This window comes from Hemiscyllium ocellatum, chromosome 17 (genome assembly GCF_020745735.1).
Source record: "Hemiscyllium ocellatum isolate sHemOce1 chromosome 17, sHemOce1.pat.X.cur, whole genome shotgun sequence".
NCBI lineage: Eukaryota > Metazoa > Chordata > Chondrichthyes > Orectolobiformes > Hemiscylliidae > Hemiscyllium > Hemiscyllium ocellatum.
In genome coordinates this window covers 27,580,803-27,604,131 of record NC_083417.1, presented here as the reverse complement: position 1 = coordinate 27,604,131, position 23,329 = coordinate 27,580,803, and the positions used below count along the sequence as shown (strand labels likewise).

The 23,329-nt window shown below is 40.1% G+C and overlaps 1 protein-coding gene across 1 annotated transcript in view; it reads left to right on the top strand.

Annotated features, from left to right (window-relative positions):
- Window positions 1-23,329, top strand: part of wwp2 (WW domain containing E3 ubiquitin protein ligase 2) — a 200,460-nt gene that overhangs the window by 42,249 nt on the left and 134,882 nt on the right. The window contains exons 3-4 of the mRNA XM_060838011.1: window positions 3,580-3,724; window positions 9,060-9,181. Coding sequence (XP_060693994.1) covers window positions 3,580-3,724; window positions 9,060-9,181 — 267 coding nt within the window. The remainder of the gene's footprint in view (window positions 1-3,579; window positions 3,725-9,059; window positions 9,182-23,329) is intronic.

Genomic DNA, 23,329 nt, shown 5'->3' with positions numbered 1-23,329 from the left:
GTAGGGTGAAGCTGTGGGGATGAATTTGTCAACAAAGATGAGAATTTTAAATACAAAAAGTGAACTGACCAGGTATTAATGTAAGCCACAGAAAGATGAGTGAAAGGTTAACAAGGCTTGAGAATTAGCATAGAGCCAGGTTTAGCCCAAATTTATGCTCAGTAATGGATGGTAGGATTGTCAGGAGAGAATTAGTTTAGTAGAGTGTAGACTTAACAAGGCATGATGGTTTCATTAATTGAGGCAGTATCAGATGATATTCCACAGATGAAAATAAGTTGTTTTAGCAATGACATGGATATGGGACCAAACATGACAGTGTGGTTGCTAACAGTCTGATTCAGCATCAAGTTGCTCGGGAGATGGATGGAGTCAGTATCTCAGAAACAGCTGATGGTACACAGAGTGTCCAAGACAGTGTTTTAGATCTTCCAGAGACTTTACGTATATATTAATGATTTAAGACTTGAATGTAGGAAGGTTGATCAGTGAGTTTGCAGATGATTTGAAAATTGGTGAGGTGCTAAATAGTTAAGAGAATAGCTTTAGATTACAAGAGTCTTTAGATTAGATTACTTACAGTGTGGAAACAGGCCCTTCGGCCCAACAAGTCTACACCGACCTGCCGAAGCATAACCCACCCATACCCCTACATTTACCCCTTACCTAACACTACAGGTAATTTAGCATGGCCAATTCACCTGCACATCTTTGGACTGTGGGAGGAAACCGGAGCACCCGGAGGAAACCCACGCAGACACGGGGAGAATGTGCAAACTCCAAACAGTCAGTCGCCTGAGGCGGGAATTGAACCCAGGTCTCTGGCACTGTGAGGCAGCAGTGCTAACCACTGTGCCACCGTGCCACCCTAGATGGGTTGGTCAGATGAAGTGATCAGTGGCAAATGGAATTCAGTCTGGATAAGTGTGAAGTGAGGCACTTGGGCAGTACAATCAAGGGAAAAATATGCAAAATGACTAGAATGATCCTGGGAAGCACCGAGCCTCAGAGGGACCTTGATGTGCATGTCCACCAATCCCTTTAGGTGGCAGGATAGACAGATAAAATGGTTAAGAAAGCATAGGGCATACTTCAGTTCGTTAGCTGAGGCATACAGTTTAAGACTAGAGCAGATTGGCTGGAATTGTATAAAACATTGATTAGGTCACAGTTAAAATATTGTGTGCAGTTGTGGAATCCACATTATAGGAGGGATGTGATTGCACTGGAGAGGGTGCAGAGAGCATGTATCAGGATGTAGGATGGGCTGGAGACTTTGTTATAAAAAGAGATTGTATTGACTGGTTTGTTTTCCTTGAAGCAGAGGAGACTGAGGGATGGCGTACTTGAGATGTATAAAATTATGAAGGGTATAGATAGATTGGACAGGAAGGAACTTTCCCTCTTGATGGAGGGATCAATGAATAGGGGGCATAGATTTCAGATAAGGAATAGGAGATTTAGAGGAACTCGTTTCAACATTTACAGCATACACTTGAAATGCCAAGGCATACAAGGCTAAGGGCCGAGTGCTGGAAAATGGGATTAGAATGGTCAGGTGGTAGTTTTTTGATAACTGCAGACTTGCTGGGCTGAAGGCCCAGTTTCCGAGCTGTAGATCTCTATGATTTTATGACTTTGTTGTTCATCAGCACTAAATCCAGGACCAGCATTTGGAGGGGGTCTAAAGGGGGTGTAATGTAGCTAGGTGTTTTTCATATGAACTTGATGTAAGTGAGGGTAGCATGTAGATGAGAAATGGGTTTGGACCACCTGAGATTGCAGATGAAGTGAAGCCAATGCAGGCAATTCTCTTGCTGCAACCAAAAAGGTAAAGATCGTCACCTTAGTTTTAATACCCAATTTGAATATCTGGAAAATTTGAAATAAAAATGAAAAGTAGTTCCAAAGCTGGCAGCTGTTTGGATCCTCCTCTGCGTACAAAATTGTTTGGAGCGCTGCTCACTTCAAATTAGAGTCAGGAGGTAAGACGAAAGAGCAAGTGGTCATAGTAATCAATACAGCACCAAAGACCCTGAACGTATACTCACTTGGCTTTACATCAGGAATCATCCTTTTGCAAGTTATTTATGCTAAAGGGAATGTAAAAAAAAATCCAATATTAGGTTTTAATGTAACTATCAAAGTGAATTGAAATATTAATTCCGGGGGTGAAAGTTGATGGTCCTTTTTTATGGTTTTAGAAAATTAGTGATTTGTGGAAAACGCATTGTTAATTTTTTTTAGAATTTATTCTGAAGTCTTGGAACCAGTTGTTTCACCAGTTAGAAGCTTAAAATATACTTGTAATCAATTCTTTGTTAAAATGAACATGTGCCTTTTTTTATAAAGTCATTTTCACTCTTCTTCTGTTTTTCCAATGGCTTATTTGATTTGGCATTAACAGCTTGCAGTTGTTGAATCTGAGACAGTGAAACTTGCTCGTGGAATGGATTGTATTTGGAATATATTTTTAAATGGTGATCTCATGTCGAGCTATTAACCTTGTTTGTGTAATGTCTGTGCACCAATGTAGTGTTCCATTTTATGTTTCCATCAATTTTGCCCTCTGTAGAGGATGAAAAAAGACTTCAAAGTAGTGGCAATATCAGAACAATATTGAAAGATAAAGTGGATACCTAGCTGTGTTGGGGGTTAACTGTTGGCTGGTATCTGGGATTAACTAGTCTCCCTTCCTCTGCCAATGTGCTGTCTTGTGTCTGCTGTCTGCTGTGCCTCACCATGGTTGTGCAGCTAAATACATTTTAGGTTTTTTGTATATTTTAGTCAATATGTGAAATGTAAACATGAAAGGAACTTTACTTAAAGCTGCAGTTTACAAGGCCTCCACTGAACTCTCTGAGTGAAGTGATGCTTTTTTTTATTCATTTACAGGATGTGGGAGTTGCTGGCAGGGCCAGCATTTATTACCCATCCCTAATAACCCTTAGCTGAATGGCTTGTTAGGTCATATTTAGAAATCGCTCCCATTACAGTCAGGTCTGGAATTACAAGTCAGCCAGATTGGTGGGGTCAGCGGGTTTGATTCCTTGTAAAATATTAGTGTAGATTGGTTTCTGCAATGATCCAGAAGTAACACCATTGATTATGCTTGCCTTTTATTTAAGTTTTATCTGTTGGCTGGCTTTAAATTCCCAGCTGCTGTACTTGGACTTGTAATCCGGAAGCATGAGTTCAAAACTGATAGCAAAACCAGTGTGCTACTGGTTAACTTCAGAGTGCTATCCATTAATACACAAATGCTGTATACGTAGTAATTCATTAAGTTTAGCTCTCTCCAAGCAAGGGCTGATCTTGTCACATGCTTTTGCTTTGAAAATATACTTTTGACTTTCTATTACTTTTTAATCTATTTTAGGTTTTGAAATGTATTTTGTCTCAATGCTCATCTATAAATAAAATGACCTTGCTGGCTTAATTTTGAAATACTGTATGAGTGTTCAGACTTTATTTTTGGGTGCTCCTAGTGATGAGAATTGCTACTGCAATTGTAATTACCTATTTGTAATTACTTTAACAATACAGGTTTTACAACAATTTAAACTTTTTTTGTTTTAGTTTTGAAAGCAAAGCTGAGAGTCCCCAAACCAACAAGGATCAGTTGCTATGTTGAGGTGACAGTGGATGGTCTGAACAGTGAAACTAAGAAAACTGGAAAACGAAATGGAAACCTCCATCCACAGTGGAATGAGACATTGACCTTGTAAGGAAAAACTATCATTTTATTATTTCCTGTTGCATACAACTCATGGATTCAACACAGGCAAAATGTAATTTAATGCAGTCTCCTTGTGAGATGAAGCATATTTCTTCGACAAATTGTGTCTTGTGCCCGAATGAGATTAGAAGTAATATAGCAGAGATTCATTCCGTGGTCATTTTCTCCAGAATTAGCCCAGGTTGAAACCTAAGCCCTCAGTGTTGAATATGTATCATGTATAAAAGTTTTACATTTGTCTTCTCATTTAAAATTTTTGATTGATCCCTATTTGTGTACCTTATTTGATCCAAATGTTTTAAATCTGTTGCTAAACTCTTCCAAATTGCCATCTTAATTGTTCAGCGAATGGATTAGATAAGCTTCTTTGTACATGGAATCATAAAATCCCTGCAGTGTGGAAACAGACCCTTCGGCCCAACAACACATAAATACCGACCCTCCGAACAGTAACCCACCCAAACCTATCCCCCCTACCCTAATGCATCTAACTACACATCCCTGAACACTACGGGCAATTTAACTAGCCAATTCACCTAATCTGCGCATCGTTGGACTGTGGGAGGAAACTGGAGCACCCGGAGGAAACACACGCAGACACGGGGAGAATGTACGTAGTCAGTGTATTGCCAAATATTTTGATTCCATCACACGTATGAAAAGTTTAAAGCACTGTAATGCATCCTGGATCATGTGAATGATTCCAGTTTGCACGTCAATATGCATTACACTGGTTCTCTAAACACTTGGAGATGTGAATTTGATCTTCTTGATGTAACAAGTGAATGAAATGATTCAATTTGGACATTTATGTAAATTTAGCATGGTGCAAAGCCAACTGCTTTCTCCAGTGTGAACAATATTGTCTCTTGCTCTTTATTCCATATTTCTCCAGTCTATCATCTTGTCCCTTAGATTAGATTACTTACAGTGTGGAAACAGGCCCTTCGGCCCAACAAGTCCACACCGACCCGCCGAAGCGCAACCCACCCATACCCCTACATTAACCCCTTACCTAACACTACGTGCAATTTAGCATGGCCAGTTCACCTGACCCGCACATCTTTGGACTGTGGGAGGAAACCGGAGCACCCGGAGGAAACCCATGCAGACACGGGGAGAATGTGCAAACTCCACACAGTCAGTTGCCTGAGTCGGGAATTGAACCCAGGTCTCAGGCGCTGTGAGGCAACAGTGCTAACCACTGTGCCACCGTGCCTTCTTAATCATTTACATTTTTCCTGCTGTAATAATTGATTTTACAATGCAGAAGTAGAGTCAGAGAACCACTACAATAGGAAAGAGGCCATTCAGTTCATTGAGTCTGCACCAACCCTCAGAACAGCATCTGACCCAGAACCAGTCCCTTCTCCTTTCTGTGCAATCCAACACTTACCGTGGCCAATCCACCTAGCCTACACATCCCTGGAGACTACAGACAATTTAGCATGGTCAATCCACCTAACCTGCACATCTTTGGAGTGTGGGAGGAAGCCAGAGCACCTGGACCAAGCCCATGTATACACTGGGAAAATGTGCAAATTCCACACAATCACCAGAAGCTGGGTCTCCAAGTGTTTAGAGAACCATTGTAAGGCATATTGACATGTAAACTGGAATCATTCACATGATCCAGGATGCATTACTGTGCTTTAAACTTTTCATGTGTGTGATGGAATCAAAATAGTGCTGGCTTTCTGAAAGAGCTATGCTCTAATCCCTTCCCCTGTTAATTCTGATGTCATTTTGATTCGTCTGGTTCATAAAGAAACTTTTTAAATATTTTAAGGAGGTGTCAGATAATCTTTAGGTCTGGCTGGTTTTCCCTTAAGTTTTTATCCTGTTTGGGAAAAGTGCCAATGCTGCCCAGGCAGACACCAGATTAGCATTGCTCAGCCTTGGCAATGACTTGATAATGGCCTGATGTGCATAATTTAACAGTGCCCTCTGGTGGGAGACCATCCTGCTTGAACATTAAATCTACAGCCAACCATAGGTAAGCTGAAGAGAATGGGTCACAGAGTCATACAGCGTAGAAACAGGCCTTGGGTCAGATTGCACCTTCATTTAACTGCTGTGATGAAGGTTTATAATATACTATTTTATTATTTGAGAACTTGAATTCTATAAGAGAGTTAAATGGAATTTTAGTCTTCAATACTGAAAAGCTCTGATTTTTGGAAAAGGGTCAAAGTCATTTGGAATGGTAAGCCGAATACAACATTGCCAGAAATCATATGATTTGATCTATGTGACTCAACAAGCTATCTGATGAGATAATTGCTGTTTTATGTTGACTTGAACTTATATGGCCCACAAAAGGGAAGGCCAAAGCTCGAAGGAAGTCACAGTTCAGCAGAAAAGATCCATACCAGCAGATACGCTGTCTAACAATTTAAAAGTAGTCAATGTCTTGGGTCTGTTTCTTAAAGATCATTCCGAAAAGTCAATGAACTAGCCTGGAAGATTGTGTAGCTCTGGGACAGACAAAAGCAGAGAGAATCACATCTGTTGAATGTGCACAAAGTTGCTGACATTTGTAATTTCAATAAAAAAAATTATGTGAAGGAATATAGAATATTACAGCTCAGTACAGGCCCTTCGGCCCTCTGTTGCGCCGACCTGTGGAACCGATCTGAAGCCCGTCTAACCTACACTTATTCCATTTCATCCATATGTTTATCCAATGACCATTTAAATGCCCTTAAAGTTGGCGAATCCACTACTGTTTCAGGCAGGGCATTCCATGCCCCTACTACTGAGTAAAGAAACTACATCTGACATGTGTCCTATATTTAACATCCCTCAATTTAAAACTATGTCCCCTCATGCTAGCCGTTACCATCTGAGGAAAAAGGCTCTCACTGTCCATCCTATCTAACCCTCTGATTATCTTGTATGTCTCAAATAAGTCACCTCTCAACCTTCTCTCTAACAAAAACAGCCTCAAGTCCCTCAGCCTTTGCTCACAAGACCTTCCCTCCATACCAGGCAATATCCCAGTAAATCTCATCTGAACCCTTTCCAAAGCTTCCACATCTTTTCTATAATGTGGTGACCAGGAAGGAGTGATACTTCACTGGGTTTGTGTGTCTTGAAGGATATTGTTAGGAAAATGGGTTGAATCTTTCTTTTTGCTGTTTCCATATTGTCCTGTAATAGCTTTTTTGAATTTACTTTTGTGTAATGAACTTGTGTTATTTTACCAAAATTAGATTGAAGCTAAAAGTGCATTGACAGCCTTATGTGAATATTTTTTGTGAATGGTCACCACAGTAATCAAATTCCCAAGCTGGCTTAAACTCTGGAATCTGAAATGTTCTGTGGATCATAATGTTGTTCCAGCCCCTGGACTTGGTCTTTGCCTGATGATGCTATTATCTTGGAGTTAGAAACAGTAACATTGGACCATAGGTTAATGTGGCTCCTGTGTTAGGTGTGTGGATGAAAAGATGCCAGTGAGACAACTCTATAAAGGAGACAGAATTGAAGAGTCTTTTAGACCCCAATCAATGGGGCACTTATACTTTCTATACTTAATCAGAATTATTATTTGTTACAAGTAAATAGATTTTCAATACAGAAGTAGTTATCATTGATACAAAACTGAGTTAAAACTGTAACCACTTTATAAAAGTCGCCCTGTGCCTACACACACACACACACACACACACACACACACACACACACACACAATAAATCAACGTAATGGAGGGAAGGAAGTTCAGTGTCCCTTTGCTGATGATTACACTATTTCTCAACCTTCCATCTTCAGAGACGTTCACTCTAGGAGGCATAGGGTAACTGTTTCCTATGTACGCAAGTCCATGACTTATAAATTAAATGTTATAGCATCTGGTGAGGGAAAGTAAATTGACCATGTTCAGACTTATGATGTTTTTTACTGTAGGAAAAGACAGCTCCTTTCCCTCCAGAGGTCTGAGGTCTTCTACATCAAGCATTAACCCACAAGATGTTCAAATAATTGTTGGCCAGCAGGAGGCCTTTGTCATTGGTCTGTGGAATGGTGACCAGTTTACAGTTGGCTCCTTGTTGCCAGCCAAATTTCCATTCGTACGCAGCCTCTTGTCTCCAGCTTATCTAAAATAGGCTTTCTCTCTGCTTGAACCATCAGCTGTGTAAACTCTTCTAATGAGTGTCAGGTAACTTGCTTTTAAAAAGTGTAGTAATTCTTGGCTTTTTAAGTAGCTGTTTTCCCATTGCAGAAGAAAATTAAACAATGTTACCTTTACACTGCAAATTCTTATTGGGGATATTTCCGCTGAATAGATAGAAATAGAAAGAGATTTAATTAGAGATCTATAAACTTAAATCAATTTGCAAGCGAATGAAGGACTATTATGTTTGGGGAGTCATAGGCGAAGGCTGTTTGATTTAGTTTGTTTTACTGGCCATTATACCTTGTCAGTGATCAACAGGAACTGAAAGGACTGCGGATACTGTAAATCAAAGACGGGCGTAGAAATTGATGGAGAAGCTCAGCAGGTCTGGCAGCATCAGAGAAATCAGAGTTAATGTTTTGGGTTGAGTGACTCTTCCTCAAAAGTGATCAATACTTGTACGTTTGAAGCACTTTGAGGTAAAAGCAGAAGAAAAATGCCAACACAGATCTGGATTTTTTTCATTATAAGTGTGGTGGAATTTGGGAGGTGAAGAAAAGGCACCAACAGTGCAGTTGGTCCCGTGCCTTGCAGCTGATGAAGTTGACAATAGTGCCTGTGATTTACAACACAAAGCACAAACATACTGGCAGTCAGGTTAGTTCTGCTAATGGGGTAGGTCAAGAGATGTGATTGAGTTGGAGAAGATTAGGAAGCAATCTGGATACACTGATGTGGAATTATTTTTAATAAAATGGAAATGCATAGTTAAACATGCAGTATCTGTTTTTAGAGAGGGAAAGGCAGTTTAATGTTTTAACTGGTATTGTAAGACTTCAAGAGAAGATGCACAGAACAACTCAGTATCTCAAATCCAATTTTCTTTTTTCCCCCTCTGGTGAAATACTTTGCCATTTTGACTTGGAAGAGCACCTTCTGTTGAAAATGAATCCTACTTGGTTATGTTTTCATGGCAGCATATAATTGAAGCAAGCAATACAACATTTAAAATGACTGACTCTGGGCTGAAGTCCAGTCTGTTGTCAATAACCTTAGTGGCTTATTTTGGGCAACTAAGTTAGGTAAATCTGGGCAGTATATACATAGATTTTAAGAACCTGTGCTGGGAATTTTGAAGGGTTTTTATGTATCCATATTAGCTCTGAATTCTTTTTGTAATGACATGTTTTTCATCTTAGGAATGTAACGCCACAGAGCAAATTGGAGCTGAAAGTCTGGAACAGTCATGCCTTGAAAAATGAACGCTTTGGCAGTGTGACTCTTGATGTCTCTGACATTTTAAAGAAGAACAATGGAAAGTGTGAGTTCACTTGCTATGTATTTTTAAAATTAATTTTACCATGCAAGGTTTCAAAATCAACATTTTCATTATCTAACTAAAGTCATTGAAAAAAAATGGATTGCTGTGTTTGTTATTGTATTTCTTTCATTTATCCGTGAATAAAGAATAAGAATGCAATTCGTATTCTGTATGTCTGAAAAATGGAGAGAAATCTGGCTGCTTTAAGTTGGCAAAAACTACCTAGATCTCAAAGACTTGATTATATTGTAAGACTTGCTGACGCTTACCTCAGTACAAGAGACGAATACTTGGAGAGGAAATATGAATGTTAACAGTATTGGTGCCGACATTTGAAACAGTGTGGCCGATGTATTACAGTCTGTGCCTAAAGGCACAGCATACACATTGCCAGAGTTGAAAAAGCATAAATGCTTTGCTGTTTTACACAATATTGTTAACTATTTGGAGAAATTAGCAATGTATCCAACTCCCTTCTCAGTTACATATTATTGTGCTTACTAATTAAAATGATTTTGCTTCAACTAGAAACTTATCTGGAGTCTTGAATGAGTGAGAAAGGTGCAAGTGCATCTGTGATAAGGCTCAGTATTGGTGTTTTTTAATTTCAGAGTTCCACAGGAATTGAAAATTTCAAATTAGAAAGGAAAAGAGTTTTACTTTTGGAGAAATCACTTTTAAAGACTGCTTTCAAAATTATTGCGTTCTTATTATGGAACAGTACTTATTGATTCATTGTTATACAAATATGCGATAGAACTATATGCAGTGCTGGTCACCACATAGTTCGAAGGACATGATTGCACTGGAGAGGGTGCAGAAATGATTTTGCAGGGATGTTGCCTGGAATTAAAATTCTCATTATAAGGAGAACATGCTGAGTTTGTTTTCCTTGGAGCACAGGAGGCTGAGATGGGGTTCTGATTGAAGTGTACAAAGTTATGAGAGGAATCAACAGAGTAGATCAAGAGAATCTCTTCCCATTGACAGACATGTCTAAGACCAGAGAGCATAATTTTAACCTGAGGAGCAAATGGTTTAGGGGAGATGTGAGGAAAAAAAAATTACCTAGTTGGAGGTGAATATATAGAACGTGCTGCATGGGAGAGTGGTGGAGGGAGGTACTCTGGCAACATTTAAGAAGCATCTGGATGCATACTTGCAATACCAAGGCATAAGGTTATAGACCAAGTGCAGATAAATGAGATCAGTGCAGTTTGGTATTTGTTAGCCAGCATAGACTTTGTTGATTGAGGGCCTGTTTCATTGTTGTATGACTTTATAACAACTGGTATTGTGGTTATTTCACCTCAGGGTTTTATTGTTTTCACTTCTGCACATCCTTTAGTTTTTGCACATTTTGGGCCAGTTGAGAGAATAGACATGCAGGTAATCTTCTCCTGGACTTCTGACACTGCTGTTTGCTTTATATTTGTTCATGGGATGTGGGTGTTGCCAGCATTTCTCAACCTCTTTGCTCTGGGTCTGGAGTCGCATGAATGCCAAACCAGGTAAGGTTGGCTGATTTCCTTCCCTAAAGGACAGTATTGAACCAGATGGGTTGCAACCATCAACCATTCTCGTCATTAGGCTAACTTGCTAATTCCAGATTGTCTTTTAAAAAAATTGAGTTCAAATTTTCACCGTTTGCCATGATGGGATTCAAACACATATCCCTATAACACTAAACTACAGTTCTGGATTACTAGTCCAATGACATTACCATAACACCACATCTTTCATCTTAGCTGATTGCTTGAAAGTGTGAGGGTGACATTTTCCCAACGTTTTTCCAATGTTCCCTTGTATTATGGAATTGGACCTGATAATTATTCAACAGATCTCCCTGATCACATTGCTGAGATCAAAACTTAAGAATTATGGACATATGCCCCTGCTGTATTGATCCACAAGTTGAAACTTGGGAAGCCATTTTCTGCATGCTGTCCACACTGAAATAGATTACTAGCTGCACTTCATCTTGTTAGCATAAGTTTTTACAGAAAAATGCAAATGTGCTGTGACTCAATGCTAAGCAGTGCCATAAACACAAAGAAAGATGTACTTCAACAGGACAGAAATAAAAGCTGTATCCATAATATTTGTTCTGTGAGGGACCTTAGGTGTTATACAATGGTAACTAGCTACAGAGGAGGAAGTGCTAGATGTCTTGAAATGCATCAAGGTGGATAAATCCCCAGGACCTGATCAGGTGTACCCTAGAACTCTGTGGGAAGCTGGAGAAGGTTTTGCTGGGCCTCTTGCTGAGGTATCATCAATGGTCACAGGTGAGGTGCCAGAAGACTGGAGGTTGGCTAACGTGGTGCCCCTGTTTAAGAAAGGTGGTAACGACAAGCCAGGGAACTATATACCATTGAGCCTGACGTCGGTGGTGGGCAAGTTGTTGGAAGGAATCCTGAGGGACAGGATGTACATGTATTTGGAAACGCAGGGACTGATTCAGGATAGTCACCATGGCTTTGTGCATGGGAAATCATGTCTCACAAACTTGATTGAGTTTTTTGAAGAAACAACAAAGAAAATTGATGAGGGCAGAGCAGCACATGTGATCTATATGGACTTCAGTAAGGTGTTCGACAAGGTTCCCCATGGGAGACTGGTTAGCAAGGTTGGATCTCATGGAATACAGGGAGAACTAGCCATTTGGATACAGAACTGCCTCAAAGGTAGAAGACAGAGGGTGGTGGTGGAGAGTTGTTTTTCAGACTGGAGGCCTGTGACCAGTGGAGTGCCACAACGATCAGTGCTGCATCCTCTACTTTTTGTCATTTACATAACTGATTTGGATGTGAGCATAAGAGGTATAGTTCGTAAGTTTGCAGATGACACCAAAATTGGAGGTGTAGTGGACAGCGAAGAAGGTTACCTCAGACTACAACAGGACCTTGACCAGATGGGCCAATGGGCTGAGAAGTGGCAGATGGAGTTTAATTCAGATCAATGCAAGGTGCTGCATTTTGGGAATGCAAATCTTAGCAGAACTTATACATTAATGGTAAGGTCCAAGGGAGTGTTGTTGAACAAAGAGATCTTGGAGTGCAGGTTCATAGCTCCTTGAAAGTGGAGTCGCAGGTAGATACGATAGTTGTTGTGGTTCTGTTCGCCGAGCTGGGAGTTTGTGTTGCAACCATTTCGTCCCCTTTCTGGGTGACATCCTCAGTGCTTGGGAGCCTCCTGTGAAGCGCTTCTGTGATGTTTCCTCCGGTATTTATAGTGGTTTGTCTCTGCTGCTTCCGGTTGTCAGTTATTGCTGTCCACTGCAGTGGCTGGTATATTGGGTCCAGGTCGATGTGTTTGTTGATCGAATCTGTGGATGAGTGCCATGCCTCTAGGAATTCCCTGGCTGTTCTCTGTTTGGCTTGCCCTCTGATAGTAGTGTTGTCTCAGTCAAATTCATGTTGCTTGTCATCTGCTTGTGTGGCTACTAAGGATAGCTGGTCATGTCGTTTTGTGGCTAGTTGGTTTGTGTGCTGTTATGAGTCCTAGTGGTCGCAGCAGTCTGGTTGTCAGTTCGGAAATGCTCCTGATGTATGGTAGTGTGGCTAGTCCTTTGAGTTGCGGCATGTCCTCGTTCCGTTGTCTTTCCCTTAAGCATCTGTTGATGAAATTGCGCGGGTATCCATTTTTAGTGAATACCTTGTATAGGTGTTCTTCTTCCTCTTTTTGCAGTTCTGGCGGAAGAAGAACACCTATACAAGGTATTCACCAAAAACGGATACCCGCGCAATTTCATCAACAGATGCCTAAGGGAAAGACAATGGAACGAGGACATGCCGCAACCCAAAGAACTAGCCACACTACCATACATCAGGAGCATTTCCTAACTGACAGCCAGACTGCTGCGACCACTAGGACTCATAACAGCACACAAACCAACAGCCACTCTCAGACAACAACTCACCAGAACGAAGGACCCGATACCCAGCAGGAGCAAAACCAATGTAGTGTACAAAATCCCATGCAAGGACTGCACAAAACACCAACTAGCCACGAAACAACACGACCAGCTATCCTTAGTAGCCAAACACGCAGATGACAAGCAACATGAATTCGACTGGGACGACACTACTATTATAGGGCAAGCCAAACAGAGAACAGCCAGGGAATTCCTAGAGGAATGGCACTCATCCACAGATTCTATCAACAAACACATCGACTTGGACCCAATACACCGGCCACTGCAGCGGACAGCAATAACTGACAACCGGAAGCAGCAGAGACAAGCCACTATAAATGCCGGAGGAAACATCACAGAAGCGCTTCACAGGAGGCTCCCAAGCACTGAGGATGTCACATAGAAAGGGGACGAAACGTTTGCAACACAAAGTCCCAGCTCGGTGAACAGAACCACAACAACGAGCACCCGAGCTACAAATCTTCTCCCAAACTTTGAAAGATAGGATAGTGAATACGGTGTTTGGTATGCTTTCTTTTATTGATCATAGTATTGAGTACAGGAGTTGGGAGATCATGTTGCGGCTGAACAGGACATTGGTTAGGCCACTGTTGGAATATTGCGTGCAATTCTTGTCTCCTTCCTATCAGAAAGATGTTGTGAAACATGAAAGTGTTCAGAAAAGATTTACAAGGATATTGCCAGGGTTGGGGGATTTGAGCTATAGAGAAAGGCTGAACAGACTGGGGCTGTTTTCCCTGGAGCGCCGGAGGTTGAAGGATGACCTTATAGAGGTTTACAAAATCTTGAGGGGCATGGATAGTGTAAATAGACAAAGTCTTTTCCCTAGGATGGGGGGAGTCCAGAATTAGAGGGCATAGGTTTAGGGTGAGAGGGGAAAGATGTAAAAGAGACCTAAGGGGCAACCTGTTCACGCAGAGGGTGTTACGTGTATGGAATGAGCTGCCAGAAGAAGTGGTGGAGGCTGGTACAATTGCAACATTTAAGTGGCATTTGGATGGGTATATGAATAGGAACGGTTTGGAGGGATATGGACCAGGTTCTGGCAGGTGGGACTAGATTGGATTGGTATATCTGGTTGGCATGGACGGTTTGGACTGAAGGGTCTGTTTCCGTGCTGTTGATCTCTGTGACTCTATGACTGTATAATTGTTAAATCTTGACTCTTGCCTATTTATAATTGTTTGGTTTTCTCAGTCAGTGAGTAGGAAGTAATGTTTTCAAATCTCATTCCAAGATTTGATCAAAAATAAATTCTGAGCTACATTGTTGGAGTTAGAGTTGATGTTTTCCAGATGAGATATAAACAGTAAATACTGTTGCTAACCGAAAAGGAGTCAGGAACGGTTGCACGTCCACACTGTTCACATTGTGGCCACTTGTACATGTTACATGTCTGTTTCTGCATGATAGGCACCCACAGCTGCAGAGCACCAGTTCAAATCCCAGTTCAAATTTATGACCAAAAATAAGGCGGAGGTTTGGCTGAATTTACACAGCCTCACAGATCTTGTTTAAATACAAATCCTCTGAAGTAAGTTGGGAAGACTTTGTCGAGCTATTTCCCAGCTAGGTCCGTTGGTAGTTCAGAGCTCTTAGCCCAAAGTCATAGTCTTGAATCCCACATTGGGTGGTAAATTTGGTAAACTTTAAAATTTAAAAGTTTTTTTTTGCAAATGATAAAGTTCAAGACTAATTCACTGTGATTTGCTCTGTATGTGTAGAGCTGTTCCCTCTGCGCAAATAAACACAGCCCAAACTGAATCTGTCTGCACCCTCAGGTGGGTTTACTAGATCCCAGGGCACTCTTTTGAGGGAAAACAAGAGAGTTATTGCTAGTATCCTTGATGAATGAAACTTTGTGTGGACAAACATGTGCTCAGGTGTTTAGCTTGTTTTGACCTGTGATTTACAAGAGGGCAAGTTGATGACTTACTCAAAAAGTTAAGCTTAATGCTGTAAGTTCATTTGTACTCAGAATTACAGATATAAAATGGACACACAGTAAAAATGATTTGATTTAATGGGCTGAGAATGATGGGAAAAGAGCATTTAAACCAAAGACTTTGCTACTGTACTCCCAGAAAACAAATAATTCAAATGTTTCTAGCAGTATAATGCTTAAATGTTGCCTGAAGTACTTCATACATTGGTCCAAAACAGCCAGATCCTATTTAGAGATGGACTTGTATTGTATAGATTATATTTTGTCCAGTGAAATTGAGTTCTTTGTTTTGGCCATAAAGTTTGAACCTGCCCAGAAATTGTCCATCTTTCTTTAGTTTCCTTCCAGTGACCTTCTGTTATGCCAAGTCCTTTGTAGTCAACTTCACAGGTAAGGATATTTGGACAGCAGAATATTAAATTCCATCTTATTTATTTAATACAGTTTCCTAGATTTGTTCCTCATAAATGCCAGAAATATCTCCAAATACCAAGTCTTTCTTTGTCAGCACTGTCTATTCTTTCTCCGTTGCATTGTTAGCTTCAAAATTCAGAAGTAGGCAATTCAGCCCACTAGATCTGCTGTCATTCAATGAAATCATGGCAGATTTGATAATCTTCACTTTCTTGCCTTGTCCCAATAAGCCTTGATTCTCTTACAGACTTAAAATGTGTCTCTCTTGAATATACCTCTGAGAGGAGAAATTCCCTCATCACTGTCTAAAGTGTGCATGAGCCCCTTTATTATTTATTTATTTTTCTAATTTATTCCTCAGAATTTGTACTTAGGTACCTTGTACCGAAGATGGCATGAAGAACTGTAATACTGAACTTTTTATTTCTTTATTTTTCTCATTTATTCCTAAGATCCTGTCACGTAGGTACCAATGATGGCACCATAAGTGGTGGCTTTGTAAACTATTCACTGCACGCATGTGAGTTGATGTGACCATCAACTGAATTCGAATTCTAATTCTCCTCTGAGATTACGCTGTCTGGTCTGAGACACATTCACCTTTCAGCACCTATCCTGTCAAATCCCCTAAGAATCATGTGCATTTAATAAGGTTGCTTCTTATTCTTCTATATTTCACAGCATACAGCTCCAAACAACTACTTTTAAGCAGAGGCAAGTGGGATTAATTTAGTTTGGGAACATGATCGAAGCGGACTGGTTTAACTGTTTCCATGTTTTTTGTCTCTATGACTGAGAACAAACATTTGTGATAATAACACTGCACACTTTTCAAGGCACGGTAGTTCATTGATCAGCCTTCTGTAATAATTGTGCTGTAAAAATCCTTTCCTGTTCTGGATGGCTACTGGTTACCCTCAATTGACATCACAAAAGCTGATTATCTGATGTTTATCATATTTCTGTTTATGGAAGCTTGCTATGTTGAAATTGGCTGCTGCATATTCTAAATCATACTGTGATGACAATAGAAAAGTAATTAAATAGATGTGAAGCACTTCGGGCTGACATGCTTATGCAGTATGTTATATGAAATACCGATTATTTCTTACACGTTACTTGCCTAGTTTTTACCTCTTGACTGTAATGTTGCAGATACATACTTGAAAATTGGTTGCCTTGTCTATTTTATCTTCCAACTAGAGCAAAGGGAGCCCTATATTTTGAAAAAAAAAGATTTTTTGTGCATGGAAGGCAAGATTGGATTAGTTTAGAATGGCTTTGTAATCGGCTATAATATGAAAACTTTGCATTTTAACTTAAACATTTCCATAAAATTAATTATTCATAAACATGAGTTCTTTCTTTCATTGTAGCATCTTTAATGACCCAAGGACATCTGAAGTGCTTCACAGAATTAAACATTCTGAAATATATTGGGTGGCATAGTGGCACAGTGATTAGCACTGCTGCCTCACAGCACCAGAGACCCAGGTTCAATTCCCACCTCAGGTGACTGACTGTCTGGAGTTTGCACATTCTCCCCGTGTCTGCGTGGGTTTCCTCCGGGTGCTCTGGTTACCTCCCACAGTCCAAAAATGTGCAGGTTAGGTGAATTGGCCGAGCTAAATTGCCTGTAGTGTTAGGTGAAAGGGTAAATGTAGATGAATGCGTCTGGGTGGGTTGCGCTTTGGCGGATCAGTGTAGACTTGTTGGGCCGAAGGGTCTGTTTCCACACTATAAGTAATCTAATCTATATTACTATTTTATTGTAGGAAATGCAGCTGCATTGTTAACTAACAAGGTACCACAAAAGAAATGATCAAACAATCTGTATTGGGATTGTTTTGAAGGATAAATAGTGGTTAGGATGTTAAGAGAGCACTCCTGCTGCACTTTAAATAGTTCTATTGGATTTTTATCTCCACTGAGAGGACATGACTTGCCAATCTCCATTTCTAATAAAAAGGTTCCTAGGGTCAGTTTAACTCCTCATGGAAGATGGCACCTCTGATGATACAGCACTTCCTCAATGCATTCAAAATAGGAGAGGAAGGCATTCAAAGTAGAAGCCCATGTTTGTGCAATAGTACAGTTTGTGACTGTTCCCAAAAGAATTTTATTAAGTGACTGTAGTATCAGATAAACTCTAGTAAGAAGGCAGCAACTGGATGGAGACTGTGAGTACTTCATTCAGCTCCTACAATGTCAGTCTGCCCTCCGAGTCAACACCTTACAGTGTTCAATAATATATCACTGTTATATGAAACTTTCATGATGTTTATCAAGTTGGCTACTATATTTCTTAGCCTAACTGTTGAATAATTCTCCTTTGTACTTGAATTCAGATGAACAGGAGCTCCTTGTGCAGTGGTCAGCTTACTTAACATTACCTTATGAGAGAGTCCTTTAAAGACCAAATTTGAGGCTGTAATCTTCAGAAGGTAGGCTGTACTTGGCCTAGCCAGTAATTCCCATTCCTGGTATACAACTGGCTACAGATATGCATATTGCAGTTCATAATTGTACAGATATTCACAGCTTCAATAATCCTTTATGTGCTAGCAGACTGAATTGCAATTCAATGGATAACATTTCTTTATGTATATTTTGTGATGACTGTGTTTTTCAAAAACCCATTTAAATCCCTTCAGCACTTAAAAGGTGCAGAAGAAATAATGTTTGGAAGACACATTAGTAACCTGCTTCAGCAATGGCTCTTTCAAATAAAATGCTTTTTAGGTTCTCAGGTTTTATTGCAATTTAGTTTATTTTGTCTGTCCATTGCCGTCACAATTTGAACTGTATTTTCTCAATTTGTTGTATTTCTCCAAGACAATAAAAACAGTGATCTGTTTCTAGTCTTCACTGAATGTTGTTTTTGTTCAATACAGTTATGCCTGGATTGGTTTATTGCTTTTGAATTGTTTGGTATGTTTGCTGACTCTGATTAAGAGAATAGTTTGACTTTGGGATGTGGTTGCAGTGTGTGCCATCTTCAACAACAACTGTAAATAACTGTATCAGAACTTTCTGAATTGTTCCTTGTTGAAACTTCTTGAATGTCAAAGCACAGCAGGCCAGGCAGCATCTCGAGATGCTGCCTGGCCTGCTGTGCTTTGACCAGCAACACATTTGCAGCTGTGATCTCCAGCATCTGCAGACCTCATTTTTTACTCGAAACTTCTTGAATCTCAATATTAATTTGTCACTAACATTTTTAATGACATTTTCTTTTTCTCCTGCTCTCCTACTTTGATAAAGTATGATAAGATAATGTAAGAGCAAGAGTAGGCTGTCGAGGCCATTATGCTTGTGCTACCATTGAGTTTTGGAACTGGGGGGATCTGTACTGATGGGACGGTCTCGGTCTGTAATGATCTGGAACCAGTGTTCTAGTGAAAAGGATAAATAGGCTGGTCACTAGGACTTTAAACTTGTGAGTTGGGGGGGAGGGGAACAGGGAGTATGGTGATAAATGAAAAGGTAAGCATCAGATTAGTTTGTATGGAGAAGGGTTTACGTTTAAGGCAGACTATGAAAGAAGCAAAAGTGAAGGATAACTCAGGAGATATTAGAGATGTTATAAATCATTACGGTAAGAAAGCTAGCATAAATGCATTTTAGCTCGTAGCATTCTTAACAAAGTTGATGAGTCAACAGCACGAATCATCGTGAACGAATATGATTTGATAGCCATCACAGAGACATGGTTGCACAATGGTCATGACTAGGAATTAAATATCCAGGGGTACTAATTATTTGGAAGGACAGACAGGGATGCAAGTGAGGTGTGTAGCTCTGATATTCAAGGGCAACATCAGGGCAGTGCTGAGAGATGATATAGGTTCTATGGAGCGTGAGGTTGAATCCATTTGGGTGGAAATTAGGAATTCCAAGAAGAAGAAGTTACTAATAGGGGTTGTCTATCGGCCACCAAATAATAACATCACATTGGGTCAGGCAATAAACAAGGAAATAACTAATGCCTGCAATTATCATGGGGGATTTTAATCTGCATGTAGATTGGTCAAAGTAGCTAGGTTAGGGTAGCCTTGAGGAGGAGTTTGTTGAGTGTATCCATGATAGTTTTCTTGAACAACATGTAATGGAACTGACAAGGGAGCAAGCTATCCTAGATCTGGTCCTGTGTAATGAGACAGGAATAATGACCTCATAGTCAATGACCCTCTTTGAAGGAATGATCACAGTATGGTTGAATTTAAAATACAGCTGGATAGTGTGAAGATAAAATCCTATACCAGGGTCCTGTGCTTGAATAAGGGGGACAATGATAGAATGAGGGAGGAGCTGGCTAGAGTAGACTGGAAACAGAGACTTTACGGTGTGACTGTTGATGAGCAGTGGACGACCTTCAGAGAAATTTTTCGAAGTGCTCAGCAAAAGTATATTCTGGAGAGAAGGAAGGACTGTGAGAGGAAGGGTAATCTGCCATGGGTATCTAAGGAAATAAAGCAGGCTATCAAGTGAGAGATAGGGCATACAGAGTGGCCAAAATCAGCAGGAGTCTAGAAGATTGGAAAAACTTTTAAAGGTCAACAGAAAGCCACAAAAAGAGCTATAAAGAAAAGTAAGATAGAGTTTGAGGAAAAACTAGCACAGTATATAAAGACAGATAGTAAACGTTTCTATAAATATATAAAATGAAGAAGAGTGGCTCAAGTAAATGTTGGTCCTTTAGAGGATGAGAAGTGGTATTTAAGTCATAGGATATGATGAAATGGCTAAGGCACTGAACAGGTACTTTGTATGAGTCTTCACAGTGGAGGATACTAATAATATGCCGGGAAGTAATGAAGGGACAAAGATATGTGAGGACCTGGAAATAATTATCATTATGGAACAGTTCGAGTTAGAGTTAATGTTGGATAGATAAGTCTCCTGGCCCTGATGGAATACATCCCGGGGTACTAAAAGAGATGGTGGGAAAAATAGCAGGTGTACTGGCATTAATTTTCCAAAATTTGCTGGACTCTGGGGCAGTCCCAGCAGATTGGGAAATAGTAAATGTGACGCCACTGTTTAAAAAGAGGAGTACACAAAGGATTGAGAATTATAGTCCAGTAAGCTTAACCTCTGTAGTGGGGAAGATGTTTGAATATATTATCAAGGAAGAAATAGCAGGACATTACGATAGAAATTGTCCCATTGTACAGACGCAGCATGGGTTCAGGAAGGGCAGGTAATGCTTCACAAATCTTTTGGAGGTCTATGAAGACAGTTCAAGCAAGGTGGATAACGAGGACCCAGTGGATGTGGTGTACCTAGATTTCTAAGAGGCCCTGTTAAGGTGCCGCACATGAGGCTGCTGCATAAGATAAGGATGCATGATATTAGGGGTAGAGTATTAGTGTGGAAGAAGATTGGTTGACTGACAGGAAGTTAAGAGTGGGGATAAAGGAGTGCTATTCTGGCTGGCAATCAGTGACTAGTAGTGTGCCTCAGGGATTGGTGTTGGGACCACAATTATTTACAATTTATATAGATGATTTAGAGTTGGGGATCCCGTGTACGGTGTCAAAATTTGCTGATGACACTAAGATGAGTAGCAGAGCAAAGTATGCAAAGGACTGTGAAATTTTGCAGAGGAACGTAGAAACATTGAGTGAGTGGGCAAGGGTCTGGCAGATGGAATACAATGTTAGTAAATGTGAAGTCATACATTTTGGGAGGAGTAACAGCAAAATAGATTATTACTTGAATGGTTAAAAAATTGCAGCATACTGATTTGCAGAGAGACCTGTCTGTCCATGTGCATGAATCACAGAAGGTTGGTCTACAGGTATAACAAGTATTTAGGAAGGCAAATGGAATTTTGTCCTTCATTGCTAAAGAGGTTGAGTTTAAAAGCAGAGAGGTAATGTTACAGCTGTGCAAGGTGCTGGTGATGCCACTCCTGGAGTATTGTATGCATATTTTATCTCCTTACTGAAGAAAGGATGTGCTGGCGCTGGAGGGGGTGCAGAGGAGGTTCACTAGGTTTATTCCAGAGTTGAGGGTGTTGGTTTATGAGGAGAGGCTAAGTAGATTGGGATTATATTCATTGGAATTCAGAAGAATAAGGGGGGGAATCTTCTGGAAACATAGAAAATTATGAAGGGAATTGATCATATAGAAATAGATCAGATGTTTCCACTGGTAGGTGAGACTAGGACAAGAGGGCATGGCCTCAAGATTAGAGGAAGCAGGTTTAAACTTGAACTGAGAAGGAACTTCTTCACCCAGAGGGTTGTTAATCTATGGAATTCCTTGCCCAGGGAAGTAGTTGATGCTACTTCAGTAATCGCTTTTAATGCTAAGGTTGATACTTTTTTGAAAAGTGAAGGAATTTAGGGATATGGTGAAAATGTAGGTAAGTGGAGCTGAGTCCACAATAAGATTAGCCATGATCCTATTGACTGGCAGAGCAGGCTCGAAGGGCCGGACAGCCAATTCCTACTCCTAATTGTTATGTTCTTATGACTTACCTTGGTTTCATTACTCCTAAACACTTGTCTAACAAAAATGTACTTATCCAAATTTTGGGGAAACAACCATTGTCTTTGTTTACCAAAACTCCTACTTCCTAGCAATTGATTCTACTTTTCTTGCTGGCAACTGTGAGGCTAATGCATACCTGTTCACAACCTTAGAATTATATTTGACTGAGACAAACTTCTAATTAAGACTTCATCAGCGAGATAGCATAGTTTCACTGTTAACATCACCCACCACTACTCCATCTCAGTTGAAAGCCTCATTGATGTCTTTTGTTGCTTTTAGACTTGCCTATTCCAGCCTATTTTTGACTGAAATCCCATCTTTCTTTCTGTGTAAGTTTAGTTATCTATGGCTCTGCTATACCTGTCCTTACTTTTACCAAGTCTTGTATAGCCACCAACCATTTCCACTGACTTACATTAGCTTCTAGTTAAGCAAATACATGATTTTTAAAAATCTCGTCTTTGTTTTCAAATCACTTCATTCCCTTAATCCTTCCCATCCCTGCATTCATCGAATTCTGGGCTCTTGGACATCCCTGATTTCAAACTCATCTTCACTGACAGCCACATAACTTCAGCCACCGAAGCCCTAGTGTCCATTGTTCCTTTCTTATATCTTCATGTGCCTCTACACCTTTCTTCCTTCAAACCTCTTGAAACCAATTTCTTCATCCTTTTGGCATCTACCCTTGTACATCCTTTTGTGACTTGGTTTGTCTCCTTTAGAAAAAAAAGTATTTAACTCTGTATAGGTGCAAATTAGGGATCTGTGAGATTTTCTGTTGATTTGCCATCCATCAATAGCTATTTGTGGGGGACAGTTCCAAATTTCTTGTACTCTTTGTGTAAAAATATTTCTGATTCCCACCATGTATGTAGACTCCAAATGGTATTTGGTAAAATAACGTATACAGTATTGTCAGCAAAATTGAAGCCCATGGAATTAAAGGGATAGTCTCAATATGGATATAAAATTGGGTTATGGAACAGAAAATAAACTCGTCCATGCTGATCAGATATCCTAAATAAATCTAGTCCCATTCGCCAGCATTTGGCCCATAGTCCTCTAAACACTTCCTATTAATTTACTATCCAAATGCCTTTTAAATTTTGTAATTATACTCCCCTATTCCTCTAACAGGTCATTCCAAGCACATATCACCTTCTGTCTGAAAAACAATTGCCTGTTAGGTCCTGTTTAAATCTTTCTCCTCTCACCTTAAACTTATGCCCTCTAGATTTGGAATCCCCAATCCTGGAAAAAAGACCTTGTCTATTTACCTATCCATGCCCATCGTGATTTTATGAATCTCTGTAAGGTTACCCCACAGCCTCCAATGCTCCAGGGA